Source organism: Saimiri boliviensis, chromosome 7, assembly GCF_048565385.1.
Source record: "Saimiri boliviensis isolate mSaiBol1 chromosome 7, mSaiBol1.pri, whole genome shotgun sequence".
NCBI lineage: Eukaryota > Metazoa > Chordata > Mammalia > Primates > Cebidae > Saimiri > Saimiri boliviensis.
Genome location: NC_133455.1, coordinates 70411235 through 70436078, shown reverse-complemented (window position 1 = coordinate 70436078; position 24844 = coordinate 70411235). Strand labels below are relative to the sequence as shown.

The 24844-nt window shown below is 46.7% G+C and overlaps 1 protein-coding gene across 1 annotated transcript; it reads left to right on the top strand.

Moving 5' to 3' along the window:
* The first annotated feature begins 15493 nt into the window (after positions 1-15493).
* On the top strand, positions 15494-24093 carry MMP19 (matrix metallopeptidase 19). Its single transcript, XM_039472362.2, has 9 exons — positions 15494-15744; positions 16704-16789; positions 18207-18337; positions 18561-18776; positions 19969-20214; positions 21783-21908; positions 22517-22681; positions 22835-22962; positions 23141-24093. The coding sequence occupies exons 1-9, from the start codon at positions 15655-15657 to the stop codon at positions 23480-23482; spliced, it is 1530 nt and encodes a 509-aa protein (XP_039328296.2). The 5' UTR covers positions 15494-15654; the 3' UTR covers positions 23483-24093.
* Positions 24094-24844: the final 751 nt, after the last annotated feature.

The window sequence follows — 24844 nt, the reverse complement described above, 5'->3', positions numbered from 1 at the left end:
ATTCTCCTGCCTCAGCCTCTGGAGTAGCTGGGATTACAGGCACGCGCCACCATGCTCAGCTAATTTTTTGCACCATTAGTAGAGACGGGGTTTCACCATGTTGACCAGGAATGTTGTCTTTCTTGATTTGAAGATATGGGGTCTTGCTATGCTGCCCAGGCTGGTCTTGACCTCTTGGACTTAAGCAATCCTCCACCTCAGTCTCCCCGAAAGTGCTTGGATTACAGGCATGAGCCACCACAACACAACCCTTGTGTTGTCTTTATTAGGTCTTTTGATTGTTTGGGAAACTGAGTCTCTATCAAAGAGTAAGGTTTTCACTTTTTTGAATATTTGAATTATTATCCCTTTGGCTGAATGAATGATTATGATTTTGCAGACTTGTGATTCTATTTTGATCAAGTGTTTTAAACCTTTTAAACTTAATTTTATTAATTTATTTTTGTGAGAAGGTTTCACTCAGTTGCCTAGGCTGGAGGGCAGTGGCATAATCATAGCTCACTGCAGCCTTGAACTCCCGGGTTCAACCAATCCTCTTACCTCAGCCTCCTGAGTAGCTGGGGCTATAGGCATGTGCTTCTGCTTATCGTCCCTGCTCACTTTTAAAACATTTGTAGAGATGGAGTCTCACTGTCTTTTCCAGGCTGTTCTCAAATTCCTGGCTTCAAGTGACCTTCCCACCCCCGCCTCCCAAAGTGCTAGGATTACAGGTGTGAGCCACCATGTTTAGCCTCTTTCTTATTTTAATATCAAGTGTTTTAAACCATTGATAGTTGACCAATTTACCCAAATCACATTTCAAATTCTAAAATTAAGTCTTTTTCCCCTCAAAGCATTGGCAAATAAGAAATAATGTTTAACTTTGAGTTATATTAATTAGTGTGTTATTAATGTGTGTTTCAAAATGTAGCCTATTTCTAAAATTCTGATATGCCTTGATATTTCCTCCTCCCTTGGCCTCCCAAAGTGCTGGGTTTACAGGCAGGAGGCTTAGTTTATGTTATCAGTAGCAATTATGATTATTATATTAAAATTGTTATATGCCACAGAAGTAGCCAAATGTCCTTATGTACTAGTTTGTTCTCATGCTACTAATAAAGACAAACCCAAAACTGGGTAATTTATAAAGGAAAGAAGTTTAATTGACTCACATTTCTGCATAGCTGGGGAGGCCCCACAATCCTGGTAGAAGATGAAGGAGGAGCAAAGTCATGTCTTACATGGCAGCAGGCCAAGAGAGCTTGTGAAGGGAAACTCCCATTTATAATGCCATCAGATCTCATGAGACTTACTCACTACCATGAGAACAGTATGGGGAAAACTGCCTTCATGATTCAGTTATCTCCACCTGGCCCTGACCTTCACACATGGGGATTATTACAATTCAAGTTGAGATCCTGAATTGTAATAAGATCTCAGCTTGGGTGGGGACACAGCCAAACCATATTGCCTTACCAATTGTGGTTTTGTCTTTTCTTTTTTTTTCTGAAACAAAGTCTCACTCTTTTACCCAGGTTCGAGTGTGTAGTGGTGCAGTCATGGCTCACTACAGCCTTAACCTTCAAGCATAAGTGATCGTCCCATCTTGGCCTCCTGACTAGATGGCTAATTTAAAAATTTTTTTGTAGAGGTGTGGTCTCACTATGTTGCCCAGACTGGTCTTGAACCCCTAGGCTCAAGAAAGTGCTGGGATTACAGGTGTGAGCCACCACACCTGGCTCCTTATTTTGTTTTTAGAGATAGGATCCCAATCTGTCACCCAGACTGAGGTACAGTGGCATGATCATAGCTCATTTTAGCCAAGAACTACTTCTGGGCTCAAGTGATCCTCCCACTTCAGTTTTCTGAGTATCTAGGACTACAGGGACATGCCACCACGCCTGGCACCTAGCTATTTTTTAAAGATTTTGCAGAGATAGTGTCTTGCTATGTTGCTCAGGCTGGTCTTGAACTTTTGGCCTCAAGTGATCCTCCTACCTTGGCTTCCCAAACTACTGGGATTACAGGCATGCACCACCATGCCTGAGCTTCATTAGTGTCTTTAATCATGGCTACTGCCAACCCAGTATCAAGCAAAAGAAAAATTAATTACATGGGACTGAACTAATAGAGGACTAAAATAATTTTTAATGATTCTTTTGGTTTGTTTGAAACATTGCTGATTCTTTTTATGTTTTGTTTTCCAGAGTCAAGAAAACTGTTTTTTTTTTTCTTTTGAGCTATTTATTATTCTTATTATTGAGACAGAGTCTCTGTTATCTAGGCTGAAGTGCAATGGTGCTATCTCAGCTCACTGCAATGTCTGCCTCCCAGGTTCAAGTGATTCTTGCACTTCAGCCTCCCAAGTAGCTGAGATTACAGTCTCACGCCACCACGCCCAGCTAATTTTCCTAGTTTAGTAGAGACAGGGTTTCACCATCCTAGCCAGGCTGGTCTTGAACTCCTGACCTCAAGTGATCCACCTGTCTCAGCCTCCCAAAGTGCTGGGGTTACAGTGTGAGACACTGTTTGTGGCCTAATGTTTGTTTTTGAGACAAAGACTCTCTCTGTCACCCAGCTGGAGTGTAGTGGCACAATCATGCTTGACTTCAGCCTTGAGCTTTTGGGCTCATTCAATCCTCCCTCCTCAGCCTCCTGAATAGCTGGGACTACAGGTGCATGCCACTGGGTAATTTTTTTTTCTCTTATTATATACAGTGGATGTGCTTTTACACAAGCTACTGGATAATTTTTATAAAGATGGCATTTTGCCATGTTGCCCATGCTAGTCTGGAATTCCTAGGCTCAAATGATTCACCAGCCTTGGCTTCCCAAAGTACTGGGATTACAGGCGTGAACCGCTGCACTTAGCCTTGAACTATTTATAGTTTATAGCAGTTGGGTAAATTATACTTCTAGGAGCAAAATCAAAATATTCACTTTTCTCTCTGCCTGATTCCTCCAGAATTCAGAAACTATTTATAAGTATTCTTGCTTTATGGCATTATGGTTATTTGAATAAGTTCAATAAGAATCTGTTTTCTTTTGTAATGAGACACAATTGGAGCCTTATTTTACTAAGGCTTTGACTGGAATGGCATATTTTCAAATATGACCGGATTGCTTTCAGGAATTGAAGTTGATATAAAGCCTCCTGGAAAGCATAGCCCACTACCTTGTCTACATAGTTCCCCTACAAGATTTCTGATCTGTGATAAGTAAAGAATGTCACTTTCTGACAGGTCTAGGAATTGCTTTTTTTCTTTTTCTTCTCTTTTCTTTTTTTTTTTTTTTTAGACAGTGGCTCACTCCATCACCCAGGCTGGAATGTAGTGGCATGATCTTGGCTCACTGCAACCTCCATCTTCTAGGCTCAAGTGATTCTCAAGTCTCAGCCTCCTAAACTGGGATTACAGGCACCTACCATCATGCTCGGCTAATTTTTGTATTTTTAGTAGAGACGGGGTTTTGCTGTGTTGACCAGGCAGGTCTCAAACTCTTGGTCTCAAGTGATTTGCACTTCTCAGCCTCCCAAAGTGCTGGGATTACAGGTGTGAGTCATCACGCTCAACCCAGGTCTAGGAATTTCAAAGTATTTTGAGGACTTTGAGAAGAAACAAATTCACCAGATTCATATAGGTGTTATAAACACAATCTGATGATAAATTTTTAGCTTGGCTTTCTAGCCTTGAGGCTTTTAAAAGTTGAATCTAAAGTTTCTTATTAAAAAATTCCAGCAAGGCCAGGCGCAGTGGCTCATGCCTGTAATCCTAGTACTTTGGGAGGCTGTGGCAGGAGGATCACTAGGTCAGGAGTTCGAGACAAGTCTGACCAACAGGGCGAACTCCTGTCTCTACTAAAAATACAAAAATTAGCTGGGTATGGTGGGGTGCACCTGTAATCCTAGCTACTCAGGAGGCTGAGGCAGAAGAATTACTTGAACCCGGGAGGTGGAGGTTGCAGTGAGCTGAGATTGTGCCACTTTACTTCAGCCTGGGTGACACAGCAAGACTCTGTCTTAAAAAAAAATCCAGCAAAGACAACTTTATTTTATTTTTTTATTTTTTATTTTTATTTTTTGAGACAGAGTTTCGCTCTTGTTACCCAGGCTGGAGTGCAATGGCGCGATCTCGGCTCACCGCAACCTCCGCCTCCTGGGTTCAGGCAATTCTCCTGCCTCAGCCTCCTGAGTAGCTGGGATTACAGGCACGTGCCACCATGCCCAGCTAATTTTTTGTATTTTTAGTAGAGATTAGGTTTCACCATGTTGACCAGGATGGTCTCGATCTCTCGACCTCATGATCCACCCGCCTCGGCCTCCCAAAGTGCTGGGATTACAGGCTTGAGCCACCGCGCCCGGCCAAAAACAACTTTAAAAGAGCTTATATGACCAATCACTATTCTTGCTGCACTTTGTGCAAATAATCAGGCTACGTATAATAAAACTAAAATGTATTTTGCAAATAAATTGATCTTATTATAATTTGTCTTTGGTAGAAATGGGAAACTGGAAAGAGAAAAATTATGTTTCAAAAAATATATATAGTACACGTGATATTAGATTGTAGCCCTAGCCATTGTTTTTTTGTTTGTTTGTTTTTGGTTTTTTGTTGTTTTGTTTTGTTTTGTGGTTTTTTTGAGACAGAATCTCCCTCTGTCCCAGGCTGGAGTGCAGTGGCATGATCTCAGCTCACTGAAACCTACACCTCCTCCCGGGTTCAAGCTATTCTCCTGCCTCAGCCTCCTGAGTAGCTGAGGTTACAGGCATGTACCACCATGCCCGACTAATTCTTGTATTTTTAGTAGAGACAGGGTTTCACCATGTTGGCCAGGCTGGTCTTGAACTGCTGACCTCGTGATCCACCCGCCTCAGCCTCGGCTGGGATTACAGATGTGAGCCACGGCACCCGGCCTGTCCTGGGCATTGTTTTTGAGCCTTTATTATCTGCCTACAATTTGGACTGAGTCTGAATTTTTTCCCAGATGCAAGTCTCCAAACTAACATTTTTCAAATTTTTCTATGATTTTTCTGACTTGGACTCACTAAAAATTAAAATTGTGCTTTTGTTGAAGCCCTGCAAACTGAAGCTAGATAGCTTGATACAAACTCTAGGAGAAATCACCACAGCAACTTACGTAGAAACAGCCTTTGTGCTTGATAACGTGTGCAATACTCAGAAAGTTCACCTGAACACCTGGTTCGAGTTACAATTAAAAAAAATCTGTCAGATCACCAGTGCAATCTGAAGACACTTTAGAGACTGCAAAAATGAGCTAGAGACTACTCCAGACATTAACTTTTGTTTTTCTTCTGTTTCCGTAGAAATAACTCTTACTAAAGATCTGTTTGCCTGCATCATAAATAGAGGCCTAGCCCATCTGCAGTGGCACCTCCTGGAATGGGACACAGCTGTTTAACCAAACTGATCTATTCTCAGAACCAAGACTCTGATTAATGAAGAATATGGGATGATATATCTAAATTTGCTCTTTTCTACTTATCCAAATTTGTTTTTCAGTTCCTTTCTTTATCTCTGTCTAACAACCTTCAATTCAAATCTCTCCAAAGCTATCGACCTGACTTTTAATATTTAAAACCTTTTTAAGTTTTAAAGTGGGAACGGAAGGAAATAAAAGTGATTTATCCCAAAATATATTTATTTATTTATTTTGAGATGGAGTTTTGCTCTTGTTGCCCAGGATAGAGTGCAATGGCATGATCTTGGCTCACTGCAACCTTCGCCTCCTGGGTTCAAGCAATTCTCCTACCTTAGCCTTCAGAGTAGCTGGGTTTACAGGCATGCACTACCACACCTGGTGGATTTTTTGTATTTTTAGTAGAGTTGGGGTTTCTCCATGTTGGTCAGGCTGGTCTTGAACTCCTGACCTCAGGTGATCTGCCCGCCTCTGCCTCCCAAAGAGCTGGGATTACAGGCTTAAACCACCGTGCCTGGCCGTTTTTTTTTTTTTTTTTTTAGATGGAGTATCGGTCTGTTGCCAGGCTGGAGTGCAGTGGCGCCATCTTGGCTCACATCTTGGTTGCTTCCCCGTTTCAGCAATTATGGATAAAGCTGCTGTAAGCATCCGTGTGGAAGCTTTTGTATGGACATAACTTTTCAGTTCATTTGGATAAATACCAAGGAGCACAACTGCTGGGTCATATGGTAAGAGGATGCTTAATTTTGTAGGTGTTGGAAATAAATGTTGGAAATAGATACTCGGTGCTGCAAAGAAAAGTTAGCAGTGAGACAAAGGATCTTTCAGCAATGCAATTTTTACTTCCTGGACTGCAGGAAGCGTATTTCTGGTAGCCATTGTGCCACAAGAGTAGAAAGAACAAAGGGAATACACATAAATTTATTCCTTACTACTGTATCTGATCTCTGTTGGCTGGAGCCAGACCTCACAATCTAAACTAAAACTGAATTGGCTAACAACTTAAAACTTTTTTAAACAGGTAAAAGCAATGGAGAGCTAGGACATGCCTGTGAGCACATCTAGCACAGATATCTTGGTTAAAGTACAAGGACATAGAATGTACTACATGCCTGTAGCATGTCTATTTAACAGTTACATAGGCTAGAGCTTAACAAAGAGTTATCAGTACACTTATGATTTTTTTCTTTTTAAAAATTATTTATCTTTTTTTTTTTGAGACGGAGTTTCACTCTTGTTACCCAGGCTGGAGTGCAATGGCGCTATCTCGGCTCACCGCAACCTCCGCCTCCTGGGTTCAGGCAATTCTCCTGCCTCAGCCTCCTGAGTAGCTGAGATTATAGGCATGCGCCACCATGCCCAGCTAATTTTTTATATTTTTAGTAGAGACGGGGTTTCACCATGTTGACCAGGATGGTCTCGATCTCTTGACCTCGTGATCCACCCACCTCAGCCTCCCAAAGTGCTGGGATTACAGGTTTGAGCCACCGCGCCCAGCTTATCTATTTATTTTAAAGACGGGGTTTCACCATATTGGTCAGGCTGGTCTCGAACTCGTGACCTCAGGTGATCTGCCCGCCTCAGCCTCCTGAAGTGATGGGATTACAGGCGTGAGCCACTGCGCCTGGCAGCACACTTATGATTCTAATGGGTGTAAGCGATATCTCACTGTTGTTTTAATTCACAGTTCTTTAATGACATATGATGTCAAACATCTTTTCATATGATTACCTGCAATCTGTATATCTTATTTGATCAGGTGACTCTGCAGATCTTTTGCCCAATTTTTTTTTTTTTTTTTTTTTTTTTGAGATGGAGTCTCGCTTTGTTGCCCAGGCTGGAGTACAATGGTCTGATCTTGGCTCACTGCAACCTCCTGGGTTCAAGTCATTCTCCTGCCTCAGCCTCCCAAGTAGCTGAGACTACAGGCACCAACCACCATTCCTGGAAAATTTTTGTATTTTTAGTAAAGATGGGGTTTTACCATGTTGGTCAGGCTGGTCTCGAACTCCTGACCTCATGATCTACCTGCCTCGGCCTCCCAAAGTGCTGGGATTACAGGTGTGAGTCACCGCACCAGGCCAATATACACATTTTAAAAAATCAAGATATACACTTAAAATTAGTGCTCTTTATACATTTTATTGCATTGTGCTCTCTCTCAATTTAAAAAAAATATTAACCAAGTATTACATTAAATAAAGAACATCAAAAAAACAAAAAAGAGATGGGGCATCCACAGGGTTAGGTTCCCCTTGTGGAAGGGCTCTTGATCTCCCTGTAACAAGGCTTTTGATCCCACTACAGAGCAATTCCCTGCTGTACTAGCAGCAAAGCCTGGAACATGGTCAGAAGTCAGCAAAGTGTTGGGCCAGGTTTCTCCAACTCACAGTGAGGCACTTGAAAATGGAAGATTTGAAGATATAATGTCCTCATTGGACTGTTATGGTTTGAGACATATGTTTTTTAAACCGGAGGCTGAGAAGAGCCAACAACCCCAGGACAAATTATCTGAAACATCCAAGTAATCTATTAGGTCCTGTCTGGCTGGGCCCTTCCCATTTCAATTAAAAGGCCCTGAAGACCACGAATCAATCCTCAGGTCCTGCAACCTCACCCTGTCTTTCAGCCTTTTGAAAAGATGCAGTCAACATTTCTTGAGTTTTCATTTAACAGGGTCTTAGGTCTTTCTGGAAGTTGAGAGGATAAAAGAACAGTCTCGAAATTCTTTGTCTTATGACTTTTTTTTTTTTTTTTTTTTTGAGACAGAGTTTCATTCTTGTTACCCAGGCTGGAGTGCAATGGCGTGATCTCCTGGGTTCAGGCAATTCTCCTGCCTCAGCCTTCCGAGTAGCTGGGACCACAGACATGCGCCACCATGCCCAGCTAATTTTTGCATTTTTAGTAGAGACGGGGTTTCACCATATTGACCAGGATGATCTCAATCTCTTGACTTTGTGATCCACCCACCTCGGCCTCCCAAAGTGCTGGGATTACAGGCGTGAGCCACCGTGCCAGGCCCATCTTATGACATTGTTTAGTTCAGACTTAATTTCCCCTTCTGCTTCCTCCTTTGTGCCTTTTTACCCCCGGTCAGACAGGGTGACAATCACGGCCAGCTTGTGATCTGCAAGGGTGTATTATAGACAATGGGGAGGTATTTGTGTCTCCCTGATGGCTTGTTCAAGGAGCTATATAGATGTTGCTTTTTAGTCTGGGATGCTGATTCCACTTAAAAACCACAAGACTAAGAATTAAGAAGGGAACTGAGACCTGAAGACCATGCTATGCACCAAAGACTGTGTGGCTCCAGTAATTCACTGAGGAGGGTGAGACTAGCTAGCTCTGTAAAATGTCCTCTGCAGTTGGCAGGGCTGTGTGAAGGCACCAGCTTATATTCTGTTTGCCCAGGAGAGACTCAGAGTGAAGGAGGTTCCAAACCAGCAAATGCAAAGAAAGATAAAAAATCTGAGAAAACTTTGAAAAGAGATCTCAAAGGAAAAAAAAAAAAAAAAAAGGAATAATCTGAGAAAACAGTCTCTTTAGGATCAACAGTCTTCTTTCTCAGTTATCTTTCCCCATTTCACATTTCAAAAACTCTTTTCACAGCTGAGCGGAAGTGCTCATTGTGCCAAAGCTGCACACAGCTCAATTCCAGTTTGAGTTTGGAATTGTGCCCCTTTAAAACCACTTTAAAACTTTTTAGTTCTTTCTTCCTATGTGCAGGATGTACTTGTATATAGCATCAACCCTTCCCCTATGGTCAAATTAATGAATTCCATTTCAAAAAGAATAAAAACACACTGGTGAACACCCAATATCCTTCTTAAGAAATTTGGATGCGCCGGGCGCGGTGGCTCAAGCCTGTAATCCCAGCACTTTGGGAGGCTGAGGCGGGTGGATCACGAGGTCGAGAGATCGAGACCATCCTGGTCAACATGGCGAAACCCCGTCTCTACTAAAAATACAAAAAAGTAGCTGGGCATGGTGGCGCGTGCCTGTAATCCCAGCTACTCAGGAGGCTGAGGCAGGAGAATTGCCTGAGCCCAGGAGGTGGAGGTTGCGGTGAGCCGAGATCGCGCCATTGCACTCCAGCCTGGGTAACAAGAGCGAAACTCCGTCTCAAAAAAAAAAAAAAAAGAAATTTGGATGCAAAACAGAGGTTGGGGAGAACCTCCGAATCCATCAGAACAGGTGTCAAGGCATCCCTTCGCCATCAAGGACAGCCTTCTCACCCCAACACCCCTCTCTGCGTTGCTGGCCTGGCAGAATCACAGCTAGGTTTTTTCCAGCTTTCCCTCCCTCATCTAGTTACTACCCTCTTCAAAAGCAGAGGTCAGCGCTGGGCTCTTTCCCTTGCCAATCCCCTATCAAGCCCTTTTGCCAACAAAAAAAGGAGCCAAACACGGGTTTTCCAGGCCCATGACTGTCCCCAAACATCAAGACAGATGTGTTTCCTGGTGTCGCAGAGTGAGGACAAGAGGGCAGAGTGCTCCCCCACATCCTACCTCCCTTAGGAAAAGCAGTTTGGTTTCTTCAAGAAAAAGGCTGCCATTCCCAGAAGCAATAAACCCCGTGCTACCTCCGTTTCCCTATCATCCCAGATGCTGAGAGAACACTGACATTTCCTTATTTTTAGTTTTTTTATTTATTATATTTTAAGTGCTGGGGTACATGTGCAGAACATGCAGGTTTGTTACATAGGTATACATGTGCCATAGTGGTTGGCTGCATACATCACCGCGTCATCTAATTAGGTGTTTCTCCTAATGCTATCCCTCCCCAACCCCGCTCCAACATTTCTTATTTCTCTAGTCTCCTCCTTGTCCCAGGGCCTAGAATTTATTCCTTCATGCAGCAAGGCCTGTGCTGGGTAACAAGACCACTAGTAGAAGCCTCCGGGCTGGGGGCGGTGGCTCACGCCTGTAATCCCAGCACTTTGGGAGGCCAAGATGGGTGGATCACCTGAGGTCAGGAGTTTGAAACCATCCTGGCTAACATGGTGAAACCCCATTTCCAGTAAAAATACAAAAATTAGCGGGGCTTGGTGGCATGCGCCTGTAATTCCAGCTACTTGGGAGACCAAGGTGGGAGAATCACTTCAACCTGGGAGGTGGAGGTTGCTGTGAGTCGAGATCATGCCATTGCACTCCAGCCTGAGTGACAGAGAGAGACTGTGTCTCAAAACAAAGAAAAAGAGGCCGGGCGCGGTGGCTCAAGCCTGTAATCCCAGCACTTTGGGAGGCTGAGGCGGGTGGATCACGAGGTCAAGAGATCGAGACCATCCTGGTCAACATGGTGAAACCCCATCTCTACTAAAAATACAAAAAACTAGCTGGGCGTGGTGGCGCGTGCCTGTAATCCCAGCTACTTAGGAGGCTGAGGCAGGAGAATTGCCTGAGCCCAGGAGGCGGAGGTTGCGGTGAGCCGAGATCGCGCCACTGCACTCCAGCCTGGGTAACAAGAGTGAAACTCCGTCTAAAAAAAAAAAAAAAAGGAAAAGAAAAAGAAAGGCCGGGCGCGGTGGCTCAAGCTTGTAATCCCAGCACTTTGGGAGGCCGAGGCGGGTGGATCACGAGGTCGAGAGATCGAGACCATCCTGGTCAACATGGTGAAACCCAGTCTCTATTAAAAATACAAAACATTAGCTGGGCATGGTGGCGCGTGCCTGTAATCCCAGCTACTCAGGAGGCTGAGGCAGGAGAATTGCCTGAACCCAGGAGGCGGAGGTTGCGGTGAGCCGAGATCGCGCCATTGCACTCCAGCCTGGGTAACAAGAGCGAAACTCCGTCTCAAAAAAAAAGAAAAAGACAAAGAAAAGCCTCTGGCCATTTCTGGGAGCCTTGTAGGACAGCATCTTTTTCTGAGAAATGGAGAAGGGGAGCAGGTGTTAGCCTCCCTCACACTTTGGCAGGAACTGAAGAACTTCTGGATTTGGGTCTGATGTCCTCTCAACTGAGCTGATGCAGGCCAGTGCCCGATGCAATGTGGGTGCAAGTGGCAGTGGCGGGTGGGTGGGAACGCCAGGAAGTGTTCATATGTGGGTTGAGGAAGTTTGGAGCATCATGGGAACAGAATGTGCTGGCCCTGTCCTGAGCCATCCCCAAGCCCCTCCCACTTCCCTGGTCACTAACCAGTTCCAGCTGTGCACAGTCCTGACCATCACTTCCCATACAGCTTCTAGGAACTTATGAGTAATTAAAGAAGTGTGTGTGTATGTCTGTGTTTGTGGGTATGTAAGGAAGTCCTCTTAAAAACAGAGGTTTCCAGGGTAACAGCTTAAAAATTCCATTCTACTCTGCCAGGGAAGATTCCCTATCTCCTGACCCCCTTGGGGCTCTGAAGGGGAAACAAGTCAGAGCCTAACACCACCAACTCCCCCATTTCTCCAGCTCAAGGGCAAAGTCAGGGCCAGCCCTAATTTGGTTACAGCTCATGTTTTTCTCACCTCCAGTTTCCAGTTTCCGGCTCCAGACTCGCCTCTATATTAGGATGTTCAGCCCTCCAGGATTCCCCCTTCTTCTTTCCCCAGCTTCCCTGCCCACTGCCTCCACCGAATAAGGGTGGCTGTCAGAGGGGGTGGGCTTTGAGATTAGCTTCTCCAGGGCTTAGAAATCTCTATAAACTTTTGCCTTCCACCCCCCAGCCCCATGGCCCCTGTTCATTAGGAAATACTCTCAGAAATCTACCCTACTCCCAGTTGCTATAATTTAAAATATTATCACTAAAAATATTGCTATAAAAGTATTTTGCCACAATTTGTGGACAGAGAGGAAAACCAGTTTGCAGGAAAGACAAAGAATCCATTTGTTTCTGTCAGATCAAGGGCTCTTTTTGGGGCAGGTCAGCCACATGTCCTAACACTTCGCACACATGGCCACATCTCCCCCAGTGAGAGATGACAAATTCAGAGGGAAAAAGAGCTGGGTCAGCCTGGCTCAGGGGATAGGGGCTGGCGAAGGGGGTGGTCATGATGCTTTGCTGGCAACGATTAGTCATACAGTCCTTGCACTGGTACTCGGCCTGCAGCTCCTGACTCTAGGGGCTTTGGTTTGGGTGCCTGTGGGAACTCCGGGAGACTGAAGAGTGCTGAGCAAATATGGCCGGTTTAGAGTCTGCTCTAGGCTCTGCTGCTTTCTAGCTATATGGCCTGAAGCAACTTATTACTCAGTTTCTTTTTCTGTATAAATATGGTAATATTGGCTGGATGCAGTGGCTCACACCTGTAATCCCAGCACTCTGGGAGGCCAAGGTGGGCGGATCACTTGAGCTCAGGAGTTTGAGACCAGCTTGGCCAACATAGTGAAATCCCATCTCTACTCAAAGTACAAAAATTAGCCTGATATGTGGCATGCGCCTGTAATCCCAGCTACTGGGGTGGCTGAGGCAGGAGAATTACTTGAACTCGAGAAGCGAAGGTTGCCGTGAACCGAGATTGCGCCACTGCACTCCAGCCTGGGCTACAGAATGAGACTTAGTCTCAGAAAAAGGAAATAAAAAAGGATAATATTGACTCAGGAGTTGTTGAAATTTAAATGAAGTTAACTATGTGGCAGCTTTCACTTTTGAATTATTCTCTCTCCTGGCTCCTAAGCTGCTAGAATGTGGTTCCACCCCCAGGCCTTCTGAGGCCAGAGTTAGTGCCCACCCTTAGCTTATGATAACCACTATCTCTCACTAACATACTAACCATATATATATATAGATTTTTTTTTTTTTCTTGCTAGGCACAGTGGTTCACACCTGTAATCACAGCACTTTGGGAGGCAGAGGTGGGCGGATCACTTGAGTCCAAGACCAGCCTGAGCAACACAGGAAACCTGCCTGCCCCACCCTCCACTGTCCCTACAAAAAATACAAAAACTAGCTGAGCTAGGTGGTATGTGCCTGTAGCCCCAACTATACAGAAGAATGAGGTGGGAGGATCGATTGAGCACAGAAGGTGGAGGTTGCAGTGGGCCGGGATTGCACCACTGCACTCCAGCCTGGGCATTACAGCCTTGAATATATATATATATAAATTATATATATATAAATTATATATATATAAAAATTATATATATATAAATTATATATATATATAAATTATATATATATAAATTATATATATATATAATATGTATAATATATATGTTTTTTTCCTTACACGCGTTTTCTAAAGGGAGGGAGTAATTTGCTGTAACATTCGTTTTACTTTACTCCTGTCCCTTGCACCCTCCTTGTCTGTGTCTTCCCCTCCCCTGCCCCACCTCTCCCCCATTATCCACACTGGCATCTTAAGCTCTCTCCTTCATCCCAGCCAGTCTCCAAAGAAATGCATCAAAATGTTACTAGTGGTTCTCTTTGGGGTAGCGTTTACTGGTGGTTTTCACTTTCTTCCTTGTTGGTTTTGGTATTTTCTAACACCAAATACTATAATGAATAATGGATGACTTATTCAGAAAAAAACCACAAAACATTAATTTTAAAAATCATAATTAATTTTTTTTTTCAAGACGGGGTTTCACCATGTTGGTCAGGCTGGTCTTGAACTCCTGACATCAGGTGATCTGCCCGCCTTGGCTATCAAAGTGCTTGGATTACAGGTGTGAGCCACCACATCTGGCCCATAATTAATTTTTAAATGACCCATGTTCTGTTCTCAAAAGGAGAAAGACTGGAGGGTAGGGGCTAAAAAGAAGGGGGAGAGTGAGGAGAAAGAGCCCTGCTGGGGCTGAGCTCTCCCCAAACTCCGTCATCATTTCCTGGGTGCATCAGCCTTGGTGATGGGCCCTGTCACTCATCACTCAGAGGCTTTCTGTCCTTCCTTGCCTGCCACTGATCACTTGGGACTTAGTCACCCAGTGGTTATCAGTTGGGTGGTGGAGGGGTTAGAGGGACCAGCATCACTGAAGGCAGCAGTATGAATCAGGAGCATCCTCCACCTTGGTCCTGGGCTATGAGGTGTTCGTGGCCTCCCGGCCCTTCTGAGAACGTGAGTTCAGTTACCCTTTCCCCATTCCTATGTCTACTTGACTGTGCTTTTGAACAAGACGCAAATGTTGTATGATACGTAACTGATGGTGGAGCCTTCGGGGGGCTCCTAACTAATTAAAGAACAAAGCTCTAAGTGTCAGTGTGGGGTAAGGAAAGAGCATGAGTTACAGAGTCAGCAGAGTGATTTCAATAAGGTCAGGCCAGTCAGGAGCTCCATGTTCTTGGTCAAATTTCCCTTTCTGAGTTATCTACTTCCTCCTACAAAAAGTGGCCAGAAGAATTCTCCCCTTACAAGATGGCTGTGAGAACTAAAGGAGGTAATATATAAAGTATGTAATACATAGTAGCTATGGTTTTTTGTTTTTGTTTTTTTTTTGAGACAGAGTCTGTATCTATTGCCCAGTGTAGTGCAGTGGTGCAATCTTGGCTCACTGCAACCTCTGCCTCCTGGGTTCAGGTGATTCTCCTGCCTCAGCCTCCCAAGTAGCTGGGATTACAGGCGTGTGCCACCACGCCTGGCTAATTTTTGTATTTTTAGTAGAGACGGTGTTTCACCATGTTGGCCAGGATGGTCTCGATCTCTTGACCTAGTGATCCACTAGCCTCGGCCTCCCAAAGTGCTGGAATTACAGGTGTGAGCAACCACATCTAGCCAAAATAATGAGTTTTTATTAAAGCAGACAAAAGTTGTTTCAGGAGCATTTATCTTCCCAACTTGGTCTTGGATGCAAAGAAACTGAGACTTTACCCTTGACTCTTCACCTGAAACCCAAACTACCTCAGCTGTTTCCTACCTCTCAGCTTATCCTAGGGAGACCTGAAGGTAGGAGCAGAGCGATTTTCTGGACCAGGGTCCCTGGGGCACAGCAATGTCTTACTCCAGGGGATGGCCACGATCCCTATCTCTAGTCTCTCCAAAGATTCTGGTTCTCATCCTACCCGGATGCTCACCCCAGGGCAGTATTTTTGAAAAGTTTTCCCATCTCCAGCAGAGGACTCTGAGTGAAGGGATTGGGAATCTCTTTGGCTTCCGCTCTCTGGTAGGGCAAGGGTAAATGGTGAATTGCAACATATCTCTTGGCTGAGTCACCTCCCTCTGCCTCTCCCCCCAATTCCCCTCAGTTGTTATAAAGAGGACCAGAGGCTGGAGAGTAAAAAGAACTGGAGGTAAGAGCCCCTCTGCCTAGCACTGCTCCCCCAGGCTCCCAGAAATCTCAGGTCAGAGTGCACGGACAGCCACTGGAGCTCTTATCTGGTGGGACCATGAACTGGCAGCGGCTGTGGCTGAGCTTCCTACTTCCCATGACAGTCTCAGGCCGGGTCTTGGGGCTTGCAGAGAAGGAGATGGCCATGGTAAGTCCCCCAGGAAAGAGACCTGGGCCAGGGGAGAGACAGGGGTTACTGCTCCACAGCCCCATCCAAGCCTCCCTCTTGCAGCCTTCCTGCTTTTTCCTTGCTCCCTCTGCCCCATGGTCTGTTGTATAATACGTAATACAACAGACCTCCTCCCGGTGCTTCCCCTTGTTCCACCTGAGCCCCTTCTCTAAGGTGCTTCTCCATTAGTGCTTCCATATCTGGCTCCTCTTCCCCTTTCTTTTTCTTTCTTTCTTTTTTATTTTTATTTTTTTTGAGACAGAGTTTCACTCTTGTTGCCCAGGCTGGAGTGCAATGGTGCAATCTCAGCTCACTGCAACCTCCACCTCCCGGGTTCAAGCGATTCTTCTGCCTCAGCCTCCCTAGTAGCTGGGATCACAGGCATGTGCCACCACGTCCAGCTAATTTTGTATTTTTAGTAGAGATGGGGTTTCTCCATGTTGGTCAGGCTAGTCTCGAACTCCCAACCTCAGATGATCTGCCCACCTCGGCCTCCCAAAGTGCTGGGATTACAGGCATGAGCCATCGCATCTGGCCTCCATCCTCTCCTGATTGACCTGTTAGATCACTTAGAAGCTTTACTCTGAGACTAACCCCACCCCCCTTTTTTTTGAGATGGAGTTTCGCTCTTGTTACCCAGGCTGGAGTACAATGGCGCGATCTCGGCTCACCACAACCTCTGCCTCCTGGGTTCAGGCAGTTCTCCTGCCTCAGCTTCCTGAGTAGCTGGGATTACAAGCACGCACCACCATGCCCAGTTGATTTTTTTGTATTTTTAGTAGAGATGGGGTTTCACTATGTTGACCAGGATGGTCTCGATCTCTTGACCTCGTGATCCACCCGCCTCGGCCTCCCAAAGTGCTGGGATTACAGTCTTGAGCCACCGCGCCCAGCGAGACTAACTCCTTTTAATCTGCTTATCTCCACCACCATTATAGGAGTACCTGTTGCAATATGGGTACCTACAGAAGCCTCTAGAAGGACCTAATAACTTCAAGCCAGAAGATATCACGGAGGCTCTGAGGTGAGAAGCTATGAGGTGTATACCTTTAGGGCCAAGGTCTCAAGATCTTCTCCCTTCTCATCCCTTCCTCTCTCCAGGCCCACCCACCTGACCCTAAACCATGCCAGGGATCTAGAGATGGGTGTAGATCGTTATTACGGTTGTGGGGCATGGGGTGAGATGGGATTCACGGATGAGGAATAATACAGTCATTGGATCTTCCTAGGCCCTATGCACTCCTTTGGAGTCTCTACCCACATCATGTCTCAAATACTAATATTTAGTTGCAGCCCACATAAAGTGTAATGATATGTAAAACTGTGAGTTGAGTTGTTGACATGCTGTTACCTTTTGTGGGCCTTTGATTCAGTACTTATTTCTATTTTGTAGTTTTATATGTTGATGTAATGGATTGTTTTCCTTTCTGCTCTCAGATATGTTTAGGTCCCTTGAAAAGCCCATAGGCTCTATGACAGTCCACAACTGAATGAAATTGCTCCAGAGCAAGCTGGGCTGGGAGGGGTATCCAGCCAGGAGAGGAGAAGGCTGGAGGAGGACAGGCTGTCAGGTGGGAGCACCAGTGGAAAGATCTCCAGAGCAGGGGAGCCAGACACCTCCACAGAGTAGGAGAAGGTTAGAAATTGCAGTAGGGGCCGGGCGCGGTGGCTCACGCCTGTAATCCCAGCACTTTGGGAGGCCGAGGCGGGTGGATCACGAGGTCAAGAGTTCGAGACCATCCTGGTCAACATGGTGAAACCCCGTCTCTACTAAAAATACAAAACATTAGCTGGGCATGGTGGCGCGTGCCTGTAATCCCAGCTACTCAGGAGGCTGAGGCAGGAGAATTGCCTGAACCCAGGAGGCGGAGGTTGCGGTGAGCCGAGATCGCACCATTGCACTCCTACCTGGGTAACAAGGGTGAAACTCCGTCTCAAAAAAAAGAAAAAAAGAAAAAAAGAAATTGCAGTAGGGGGGCTTGGCACTGTGGCTCATGCCTGTAATCCCAGCACTTTGGGAGGCCCAGGCAGGGGGATTGCTTGAGCCCAGGGGTTCGAGAGCAACCTGGGCAACATAGTGAGAGCCCCATCTCTACTAAAAAAAAAAAAAAAAAAAAGAATAGAAAAGGAAGGAAGGAAGGCAAAGAAAAGAAGGAAAAACATTGCAGTAGGGGAGGAAGGCTACACCTGAGGACAAACTTACTCGAATAAAAGAGACTGAAAATGGGGAGATGAAGCTGGACTATCACCATTTCTGCAGAACAGAAGAGAAAGTCCCAATTATGAGGACTGGAGGCTGGAGTAACCCTGTCAGCTTCAGGGATTCTGTGCTATTCTTGGCCATGATCTTGGGCAGCAGGAAGTAAAAGAGCAATCATCTCCAGCTCCCAGTCATTCCAGATTTGCCTATCCTGGTAGACCCATCCCTCTCCCTCCTTCAGAGCTTTTCAGGAAGCATCTGAACTTCCAGTCTCAGGTCAGCTGGATGATGCCACAATGGCCCGCATGAGGCAGCCTCGTTGTGGGCTAGAGGATCCCTTCAATCAGAAGACGCTTAAATACCTGCTGCTGGGTAAGAAGGGAGCCTGGAAAAGAAAGGGAGAGGAGTGGGTGATGTGGTTCTGGAGCGTGCGTGGCATTAGCACAGTCTGGACCAGCTCAGTGTTGAATAGATAATCACCTGGTGATGACCTGGTTATCACCTGTCTTGGGGGTTGAGTGCCCCAACCCAGGGGACCTCTCTGGGGTTGGCAGAAGGATCTGTATTTCTAATCTGTTTTCTGGTCATTAACTAGGCCGCTGGAGAAAGAAGCACCTGACTTTCCGCATCATGAACCTGCCCTCCACCCTTCCACCCCACACAGCCCAAGCAGCCCTGCGCCAAGCCTTCCAGTACTGGAGCAATGTGGCTCCTTTGACCTTCCGAGAGGTGAAGGCTGGCGGGGCTGACATCCGCCTCTCCTTTCATGGCCGCCAAAGCCTGTACTGTTCCAATGCTTTTGATGGGCCTGGTAGGCAACAGTTCTCAGTTCCCACCTCACAGACCTCTGAGATTACCACTGTCTCCTTGAACCAGTGACTCTGAAACCTTGATGTTTGGGCTGCCCTTTACCCCATCTGCACTGTACACTCTCTAATTACCTTCTAATATTCCCTAGGGAAGCAGTTGGTCACCTAGATGGAGCATCCCCTTTGAAACTTACGCTTCTTTCTTTCCTTTCCCCTCCCTCCCTTCCTCCCTCCCTCCATCTTTTTTTTTTTTTTTTTTTTTTTTTGAGATGTAGTTTTGCTCTTGTTGCCCAGGCTGGACTGCAATGGTAGGATCTTGGCTCACCGCCACCTCCGCCTCCTGGGTTCAAGCAATTCTCCGGCCTCAGCTTCCTGAGTAGCTGGGATTACAAGCATGCACCACCACGCCTGGCTAATTTTGTATTTTCAGTAGAGATGGGGTTTCTCCATGTTGTTCAGGCTGGTCTTGAATTCCCGACCTCAGGTGATCTGCCCACCTCAGCCTCCCAAAGTGCTGGGATTAGAGGCGTGAGCCACTGTGCCCAGCTCTCTCTTTTTCTTCTCTCCCTCCCTCTCTTGCTTGCTTGACAGGGTCTCACTCTGTTGCCAAGACTGGAATACAGTGGCACAATCATGGCTCACTGCAGCCTCAACCTCCCAGGCGCAAGTGATCCTCCTACCTCAGCCTCCCAGGTAGCTGAGACTACAGGCACATGCTACCACACCTGACTAATTTTTTTTTTTTTTTTTTTTTTTTTTTTTTTTTTTTTTTTTTTTGGAGATGAGGTTTTGCTCTGTTGCCTAGGCTGGTCTTAAACTCCTGGTCTTGAGCGATCCTCCTGTCTTGGCCTCTTGAAGTGTTGGGATTATAGGCATGAGCCATCATCCCTAGATGCCTATGCTTCTTTTTCTGCCTTAAGTTCCCCTGCTCAAGGAACGCCTTAGAGGTATGGTCCAGAGAAGACTGGGCCAGAGAGCAGGGAGTGGTGGGAGGTAAAGGGACAGTGATGGGCATTCCTGAGAGAACTAGGTGATGACAGGGGAATCAGAAAGGAGAGAAAGAAACATCCAAGAGACAGTGAACATAGCTGCGGGAATTTTAAGGGCATGGATTAATTAGAGTTTATAATAGGCAGGTATGCTCTAGCCTAGCGGGCTCTGACCTCCTTCCTGTTCACCTTTGCCTTTGTTCAGGGAGAGTCTTGGCCCATGCTGACATCCCAGAACTGGGCAGTGTGCACTTCGATGAAGATGAGTTCTGGACTGAGGGGACCTACCGCGGTGTGAATCTGCGCATCATTGCAGCCCACGAAGTGGGCCATGCCCTGGGGCTTGGGCACTCCCGATACACCCAGGCCCTCATGGCCCCAGTCTACCACGGCTACCAGCCCCACTTCAAGCTGCACCCAGATGATGTGGCAGGGATCCAGGCTCTCTATGGTCAGTCCCTCTCCCTAATGAGGGGGAGGGTCAGTCTGACTCCCACGTCTAAGCTTGAAGAGACTAGCCTCCATGTAAAGATATAGCTGGGCATCTTTCTTCTCCTCCAGCCCGGTTATTCAGGCTTCTTCATTTTCAGGAACAGTTTCTCTATGACTTTTCTATGTCTAATCTTCCTTCCAGGCCTCTCTCTCCTTACACCAGTGGTTGGGGATGGAAAATGCACTTTCTTCTTCTCCTTCTTCTTTCCTTCTTCCTTCTTCCTTCTTTCCTTCTCCTCCTCCTCTTTCTTCTCCTCTTCCTCCTCCTCCTCATCCCCCTCCCCCTCCTCTCCCCCCCTCCTCCTCCTCATCCCCCTCTCCCTCCCTTTCCCCCCCTCCTCCTCCTTCTCCTCCTCCTCCTCCTTCTTCTTTTTTTTTAAGACAGAGTCGGGGCCGGGCGCGGTGGCTCAAGCCTGTAATCCCAGCACTTTGGGAGGCCGAGGCGGGCGGATCACAAGGTCGAGAGATCGAGACCATCCTGGTCAACATGGCGAAACCCCGTCTCTGCTAAAAAATACAAAAAATTAGCTGGGCATGGTGGTGCGTGCCTGTAATCCCAGCTACTCAGGAGGCTGAGGCAGGAGAATTGCCTGAACCCAGGAGGCGGAGGTTGCGGTGAGCCAAGATCGCGCCATTGCACTCCAGCCTGGGTAACAAGAGTGAAACTCTGTCTCAAAAAAAAAAAAAAAAAAAAAAAATACAGAGTCTCTCTCTGTCACCCAGGCTGGAGTGCAATGGCATGATCTCAGCTCACTGCAACCTCTGCCTCTCAGGTTCAAGTAATTATCCTGCCTCAGCCTCCCGAGCAGCTGGGATTACAGGCGTACACCATCACACCTAGCTAATTTTTTTTGTATTTTGGTAGAGACAGGGTTTCACCACGTTGCCCAGGCTGGTCTCAAACTCCTTAGCTCAGGTAATCCAACCACCTCCGCCTCTCAAAGTGCTAGGATTACAGGCATGAGCCACCAGGCCCAGCAAGAATGCACATTTTTTTTTTTTTTTTTTTTTTTTGAGGTGGAGTCTCACTTTGTTGCCCAGGCTGGATTGCAGTGGCATGATCTTGGCTCACTGAAATCTCCACCTCCTGGATTGAAGTGATTCTCCTGCCTGAGCCTCCTGAGTAGCTGGAATTACAGGCATGTGCAACCATGCCTGGTTATTTTTTTTTTTTTTTTTTGTATTTTTAGTAGAGATCGGGTTTCACCATGTTGGCCAGGCTGGTCTTGAACTCCTGACCTCGTGATCTACCCACCTTGGCCTCCCAAAGTGCTGGCATTACTGGCATGAGCCACCATGCCAGGCAAGAATGCACATTCTAACAGTCCTCCTTCCCCCTTTCTGATGCCTCTCAAACCTGCAACATGTCTCCTGCTGATATCAACCTAATATTGCTTACCATGAATGCAAACACTCTAGGATTCCCTTTTCCCCTCTGTATGGGGCAAGTTTTGCTCCTGTAAGCAAAACTTACAGGAGCCTGGTGCTGTGAGTTCTTTCCCTAAACAGCATTACTTTACCTTATAGGCAAGAAGATTCCAGGGATAAGGGATGAGGAAGAAGAGACAGAGCAGCCCACTGTGCCCCCAGTGCCCACAGAACCCAGTCCCATGCCAGACCCCTGCAGTAGTGAACTGGATGCCATAATGCTGGGTGAGGCCCTTCCCCTCCGGGCTATCGGCAGGCAGTGGGGGCAGCCTGCTGATCCTGAGGCCTGGACATATGGGAGTGACATGGGACTTTAACATGAGCGACGGAAGTTAGACCACAGGCAGGTATTAATGACCATGGAAGGAGACATGTGACATGGGGAGGGGGAGTTCAGAGCCAAATTAAAGGTGGCTTACGCAGGCATTTACCAAGGTTGCCACCCTCTAAGGGCCACTAGAACACATCTGGAAATAAAGATGGAGAAAACTATCGTAGCCAGATTGCCTGCTAGAGAGGGTGTCGCACCTGATTGGAAGGACAACTGGGAAGCCAACTGGAGAGGAGGGTGAGGTTTCCAAGGAGGAACAGCTATCTGCAGAACTTTTGTTTTGTTGAGTGGACCAAAGCTGAAATATTCTGATCCACAGAGGTTCTGAGTCCTCTTTCCCTGCCTTTAATTTTATCCATGAATTAAAGTTGAATGAATTTTGGAAGAATCAGTCTGCAGGGAGAGGGCAAATTGTTAGTCTGCCTGAGATAGCCCTAAGTCTCTGCCTACTTGACTACTTGACCTCTGTGTTTTTGACTTGTTGACACACCATTACTCTCAGGGCCCAGTGGGAAGACCTATGCTTTCAAGGGGGACTACGTGTGGACTGTATCAGATTCAGGATTGGGCCCCTTGTTCCGAGTGTCTGCCCTTTGGAAGGGGCTCCCTGGAAACCTTGATGCTGCTGTCTACTCTCCTCGAACACAATGGATTCACTTCTTTAAGGGTAAGGGTGCTAGTTACAGTGTCTTACTTGAGGAGGGCCTCATCTTAAAGAACCTATAAAAGGGAGGGAGATGAGAAGTTTCTGAAAGGGTGGACCAGAGGAGACCAAAACCTATCACCTGAGGTGACCTGTGCTCTCCTCACATGCTCTCAGGAGACAGGGTGTGGCGCTACGTTAATTTCAAGATGTCTCCTGGCTTCCCAAAGAAGCTGAACAAAGTAGAACCTAACCTGGATGCAGCTCTCTATTGGCCTTTCAACAAAAAGGTGTTCCTCTTTAAGGTATAAAGTTCAAAGCAAGGGCAAATCCCTTCTTAGGAGGGGCGGGCTACCTTAGACTGAGAAGCCAAGCTTGTGCTGGAAGGGAGATGTTCTGCAGCTGCAGTGGGCTGGGGGTAGACCTCACGTTCCCTAACTCTCTCCTCTTCCTCTCCCCTGTCCCCATCCATCCCATACCCAGGGCTCCGGGTACTGGCAGTGGGATGAGCTAGCCCACACTGACTTCAGCAGCTACCCCAAACCAATCAAGGGTTTGTTTACGGGAGTGCCAAACCAGCCCTCGGCTGCTACAAGTTGGCAGGATGGCCGACTCTACTTCTTCAAGGGCAAAGTGTACTGGCGCCTCAACCAACAGCTTCGAGTAGAGAAAGGCTATCCCAGAAGTATTGCCGACCACTGGATGCACTGTCGTCCCCAGACTGCAGGCACTACCCCATCAGGTGGGGATACCACTCCTTCAGGTACGGGCACAACCTTGGATGTCACTCATTCAGCCATAGATACCACGTTGAATGAACACTGACAACTCACCCACAGACACAATCTTGGATATTACTCCCTCAGCCACAGGTTCCACCACCCTTTCATTCCCTGCTAATGTCACCCTCCCAGAGGCCTAATACCTGAAGCCAATACCTGTCTGCTCAGTAGAACCTTGCAGGTGCTGCAGCAGGGGCATGACTGTGGACCTCAGGCCTCTAACAGTTCCAACTCCAGCCACCACTCTCCTGTGCTCTTTCACTCCTGAGAAGTGATCCCTTAACTCAGATTCAGCCCCCAACTCCATTCCCTCCCTGTCCTAGACAGCCCTTCCAACTGTGTCATTTCTTCTCTGGAGGTCAATGGTGGAGGGAGATGCCTGGATCCTGTTCTTCCTACATAAAATGCAAGAAAACAGCATGGCCAGTAAACTTAGCAAGGGCCTTGGAATCCTTGAGAATCACATTTACTTGCTTATGATTATGGGCAAGCTGATTAGCCCTGTGGGACCTCAGATTCCCCTTTTGGAACATTAGGTTAATACCAGTCCTGCAGGGTTGTTGCACTAAATGAAATACTGTATGTGAAGCGCCTGGCACAGTGTCTGGTACATTTGTGTTTAATAAAGGCTAACTCCATGTTCATAAGAGAGGACTGAACAGCTCTTCCTCTAGCTGTCTGGGTGTGTAACTCTTACAGTAGCCTATACAATAAAGGTACCTTTATTAGATCTTTATGGGACAGAGGATTTGTCAGGAGGTTAGTTCTTTGTTTTGGGGTGCAGAGAAAGAAAAGAGCAGCAACAGCAGAGGCTGGACTCCCTGGTTCAGTATTTAATGCCATTTTATTCACATGTTCCCATGTTCTCCCTCCCTCCCATTATAGCTTTGCTGCCCAGGGGAGGGATATGTCTTCCTTTATGCATCTGCGAAACCAGGAACAGACCCTGGGCAGGAGAGTCAGAGGGGGAAGAGTTAGAATGGGTTAGTGGCTGGAATAAAGTTCTGGTGAAGGAGGAAATGAGCACTCCCCACAGTGGGAGGCAGAGAAGGCACTTGTCTCCGATGCAGCCCCGAAGACCAGCCTCCTTTGGGCAAAAGGTAAGACTCTGGCATGCAGGCCAATGCTCTCTCCTTGGAGCAAGAAGCCAGCTTTTGGGGAAGGCAGGACCTGAGGCAGGCACTGCCCTGTGCTCTTCCCCAGGTTGAGGAGAGAAGTAGAAGCACCATGGATGATAGTGCTCCCAGCTGAGGGAGGAAGCAGAGGTTTAAGGCTATGGGGTCCAGGGGGAAAGGCCAAACAGAAACCCAACTACCCCCTAATGAGGGTCCTGGAGGTGGGGGTTTCCTAGAGCTCCTCAGAGACCTTCTTCCCATCAAAAAGCTATCAAATGCTTTGAAAGTTC